At 39.2% G+C, this 4,906-nt stretch overlaps 1 protein-coding gene across 1 annotated transcript; it reads left to right on the top strand.

The window, feature by feature from the left end:
• Positions 1–776: 776 nt before the first annotated feature.
• Positions 777–2,781, top strand: LOC107720232 (ghrelin O-acyltransferase-like). Its single transcript, XM_016527870.1, has 3 exons — positions 777–1,114; positions 1,218–1,442; positions 1,520–2,781. Exons 1-3 carry the CDS (start codon positions 993–995, stop codon positions 2,451–2,453), a joined length of 1,281 nt encoding a protein of 426 aa, XP_016383356.1. The 5' UTR covers positions 777–992; the 3' UTR covers positions 2,454–2,781.
• The last annotated feature ends 2,125 nt before the right edge of the window (positions 2,782–4,906 follow it).

Here is a 4,906-nt window from a genome sequence, read left to right as displayed (position 1 = left end):
TGTGTGTGTGTGTGTGCGAGAGAGAGAGAGAGAGAGAGAGAGAGAGAGAGAGCATCACATCACAGTAGTGCGTGCTCTCTTTCACGTCTGCGTTCCCAACCCAGCACCGCTGGGTTAATGATCAAGACCAATTTTCAACCCAAAATTGGGTTAAAACAACCCAACGTCCTTACCCAGCGGTCTCAACCCAGCATTTGTGTTGAAAAAACAACCCAGCGTTTTTTAGTGTTCTATGAAAATGGATGGAGATTCTTTAGAGGGATTCATGAGTGTGGCAAATGCAGCATACAATTTTCTATCTATCTATCTATCTATCTATCCATCCATCCATCCATCCATCTATCTATCTATCTACACTAAAAAATGCTGGGTTAAATTACAACCCAGCACTGGGTAAAATATAGACAAACCCAGTGATTGGGTTGTTTTCAACCAACAGTTGGTTTAAATGTTTAACCCAACCTTCTGGGCAGTAACCCAACCGCTGGGTCAAAACAACCCAATCGCTGGGTTTGTCCATATTTTACCCAGTGCTGGGTTGTATTTAACCCAGCATTTTTTATCTATCCGTCTGTCTAGCAAAACAAAAGAAGAATATTCTAAATTGACCCATGCCTTCCACAGACTGTTGCAGTTGTGCAAACCAGAGGCAAGTTCACCAATTTGTAGAATAAAACTATATCTTTAAATCTGTCTGTCAGTCTCTGTACTTCTGTCTGTCTATGCCTCTGTCTGACTGTCTGTCGTTTCCATTCTTCATCTGTTTGAGAGGATTGTTTACTAACCTACATAACTTGGTTGGCACTCTTTCAGATTCCATTTAGGAAATAAGTACACAGCTGGTTTACTGAGTGTCTGTCTATCTGTGCACGTTTGGAATCCAGAAACACATTTTGTTCTGAAGATCAAATAGAAGGGTAGTCAGCCATACTCTACTTATTTATCATATCTCTTCTACTCACACACATTACTCGAGCAGTTCTGGGTTGGTGATGGATCTTGTTAGGCTATTTTGTGATGGAAACCCACAGCTGTTTTACCAGTTTGTGAACATTCCATTTGCATTTCTGTTTTATTGTTTAGCCAGGCAAGGACATCTCTCAGTAATCAAGAGGTACAGTATGACAACATAATCCATGCTGTTGCTCATGTTATTTTGATAAATGCATCCTTTCTCTTAGATCATCTGTGAAATGAAATTTGTCTCCTCTTGTAAGGTATGTCTATTTGACACTGGGAGGATTCATCCTTGCTATCGTAACAATGGGTCCATACAGCTTATTGCTGTTCTTCAGTGCTGTGCTTCTCCTGCTGCTGATCCGCTGTCTACACCCAATGCATATTCATTATTGGACGTTGGGACTGCAGATGTGTTGGCAAACCTGCTGGCACTTGTACATCCAGTACCAGTTATACTGGCTTCAAGAGACACCAGACTTCAGGTATTTCTCAAAAAGTATGAACTGTATGAAAACATCCAATTTGACCCTATTGTGAGCTCTTGTTTTATTTCTAACAGGCTCTTACTGGCCACATCTGCTATCATGTTGATGACCCAGAGGGTTTCTTCTCTATCACTTGATCTGCAGGAGGGAACAGTCACTAGTCCCTTTCAAAACAGCAGTCGGGGTCTATCTGTCCTTATACCATTTCTAAGCTACTCGCTTAATTTTCCTGCTCTTCTTGGTGGACCCCTTTGCAGTTTCAACACTTTTGTGGAGTCTGTTAGGCAAATTAGTGTGACTTCACCATTGGCTTCATATTTAGGGAGGCTTACATCAAAGATGTTGCAAGTTGTAGTTTTGGTGTGGATTAAATATCCTCTCAAGGAGCTCTTAAAATCAATCACATTCACAGTAAACAGCCCTTGCGTTTGTCAAAACATAATATGGATCTGGGTCCTGTCGCTGCTACTTAAGATGAACTATTATGCACACTGGAAGCTCAGTGAGTGTGTTAACAATGCTGCAGGCATGGGTTTCCATGCGTACAGTCGCAGTGGAAAATCATCATGGGATGGGTTTTCTGATGGCAGTCCATGGGTGACTGAAGCGTCAAGCCGTCCTTCAGTGTTTGCGCGCCAGTGGAACAGAACCACAGCGGCGTGGCTTCGAAGAATGGTCTTCAAAAGGTCCAACAGATCTTCACTGTTTATGACCTTTGGGTTCTCAGCGTGGTGGCATGGTCTTCATCCAGGTCAGATTCTAGGCTTTATCATCTGGGCCATCACCGTGCAGGGAGACTATAAAATACATCACTTCTTGCATCCAAAGCTTACCTCCAAGTGGAGGAAATGGCTCTATGTGTGTCTAAACTGGGCCTTTACTCAACTGACCATTTCATGTGTTGTTGTCTGTGTGGAGCTTCAGAGTTTAGAGTCAGTGGAACTGCTCTGGTCTTCATATATCGCTGTGTTTCCACTACTGAGTGTTCTGATGATTATAATCCTGTGAGAAATTACCAGAACCAGTGTAAATTATATAAATGTCATCAATATAGTAAACATGGAAGCTTTAACATGGACCAGCAAGCACATTTGAGCAGCTATTTAGGGGAGAGCGGGGTGAGTTGAACCAGTTTTTACTTACGGTGTGTTTAAAGTGTAAAGTGTTGCATCTTGGTTCAATCAATATGGAGTTAAACTATGCCATTGATTATGCTACTGAAGTAAAACTGGACATTTTTACCTCATGCCAAATCATAGGAAGAGAAATTCAATAAGAATGACTTCTTAAAATCTATGTGTGAGCCTTGTGATGGACTGGCCATTCATCCAGGGAGTTTCCCTACCTGTATCCATGCATGCATCCTTGAACATAAAAAAAATCACTTTGAACAACAAAAAAAACTTTTATTTTTTTTCTTAAATGTAGTTACCAATTGTTTCATGGGCCTCTATCCATCACAGGGTGAGTAAAATGGATAACTCTTCATGTATTTGTGTATCACTAATTCATGTATCACTAATTTTGTTTAAGGTTGCCTAGAAACAAGGGGTGGCTCAACTTCCTCACATGGCTCAAATAATCCCGCTCTCCTCCTATACACCATTTCATGCTCTCCGTGCATCAGTCTATGTTTATATATGAATAAAAGCCTAAATTAAACCTGTTCATCATTTAAAGTTGTTGTTTCTTTTCATAAACCTTGTATTAAACAGCTCGCTTCATGTGGATTACTTACAATGTCTTTATGAACTTTTTGATGGGTAAAATGTTTGGTTTCGTGGACTTTCAATGGATGGACAAAAATGATGAGAGTAGTGCTGGGCGGTATGACCAAAAATTTGAATCACGGTATTTTTCAAAATTATACCGGTTTCACGGTACATGATGGTATTTTTTTTTCATGCATGACCAGTCTTCTGTGTCATCACGTTCTATTAGTTCTACAGCTTCAGTTTCGGAACTTTCATGCTTAGTAACACATACAGCTGTTCCCTCACAACAGTGCAACAGTGAAAAGGGACCCCTTTCAAACAGTGTCGTGTTCCGATCGTTGTTTAAGCGACATATACCAGTATTGCGGTACTTTAAAAATTCATATCATAACAAAAATAAACACCGGTATTCGGTATGAACCGGTATACCGCCCAGCACTAGATGAGAGAATATTAAAAAAAATAAGTTAAAGGCATAAAGGTTTTTAGAACGATGATGGCATTTTCATATTTGGGTGAACTATCCCTTTAACACTGACTAATAAACCATGTTAAATAAACTAATATCTTTAAAGGGATAGTTCGCCAAAAATCTCTCATCATGTCCTATCCCGTTTAATTTAAATTCTTCCATAGAACAAATGGACAATGAAAGAAAACCACTTACACTTTTTTTCTTGCTTTTTTTGGAGCTTGGCACCATTTACTATAACTTTGTAGTAAGATATTCTGCTTTTTCCATACAGTGTGTCAGTATCTGTCCATCATGTTTCAGAGAAGAAAGAATGACGTAAGAGTAAGTGATGACAATTTTGTTTTGTTTAACCAACACAAAACCTTTACATTCATTAGTTAGAGACGTGTACAAAAAAGTGAAAATATATATATTTATTGTATGAAACCGGCATACTGTATGAAAGTGCACATCCTGCATCTCTTACTGAAGTTATACTGCCATCAAGAATATATTTGGAACAATATTGGTAACCAAACAGTTGCTGGGCCCTCACGACTTCCATATATGAAAAAAAATACACTATTGGAGTCAGGGACCAGAAACTGGTTACAATCATTCTTCAAAATATCTTCTTTTATGTTGAGGAGAAAAAATAAATTCATAGAGGTTTAGAACAATTTGAGGGTAAGTAGGATTATCTTAATTTTTGGGTGAACTATCCTTTTAAGATCTCATCATATAATCCAGGATCTCATATAGCTTAACACTACACCAAATACACAAAATAATGCTCTTTTTAGCAACATCATATGACCCCATTAATGCACGTATTTACCAGAATGAATTCTGCCCCGCAGCTTAATGTCCATGAACAAAACCATTTGTTTTAAAACCTGCTTAAAACGCGTTTAAATTATAAGCTTAGACTACATCTGTCACGGTTCATGGGCTCACTGACTCATTCTAGCCCTCTCCGTGTCATTGTGGGTGACACTGTTTTTATCTGCTCCATGTGCCCGGTTCACTTGCTGTTCCAACAACTTTCACTCCATCATCAGCTTTAGTTAAATAACCTGATAGCTGGGGAATTTACTGACTAAGTCATGTTTTTTTCTGTTGTTTGTATTTGAAGTTTTTCATTTTTTGAGCCCCTCTCTCTCAGAATTGCTGACATTTTTCCTTTTTCGAATATTGTTCTTTGCGCGACCATTTCCAGATTACTCCAGAACGAAGTGAAGAGAGGTGAATGCAGATACTGGGCAGCGATCACCTGATAGATACGTGCACAT

Source organism: Sinocyclocheilus rhinocerous, unplaced genomic scaffold, assembly GCF_001515625.1.
Source record: "Sinocyclocheilus rhinocerous isolate Xijiao unplaced genomic scaffold, SAMN03320098_v1.1 scaffold62, whole genome shotgun sequence".
NCBI classification, from domain to species: Eukaryota; Metazoa; Chordata; class Actinopteri; order Cypriniformes; family Cyprinidae; genus Sinocyclocheilus; species Sinocyclocheilus rhinocerous.
Note: the sequence above shows the minus strand (reverse complement) of the source record. Positions and strands in the feature narration are given on the sequence as shown.

What these genes read in the sequence shown, in the direction of transcription:
- LOC107720232 (XM_016527870.1), top strand. Translation starts at nt 993, where the DNA reads ATGGATCTTGTTAGGCTATTTTGTGATGGAAACCCACAGCTGTTTTAC. An exon ending in CATCTCTCAGTAATCAAGAG is followed by an intron (nt 1,115 to 1,217) that starts GTACAGTATGAC and finishes TCCTCTTGTAAG; the next exon opens with GTATGTCTATTTGACACTGG. An exon ending in CAAGAGACACCAGACTTCAG is followed by an intron (nt 1,443 to 1,519) that starts GTATTTCTCAAA and finishes TATTTCTAACAG; the next exon opens with GCTCTTACTGGCCACATCTG.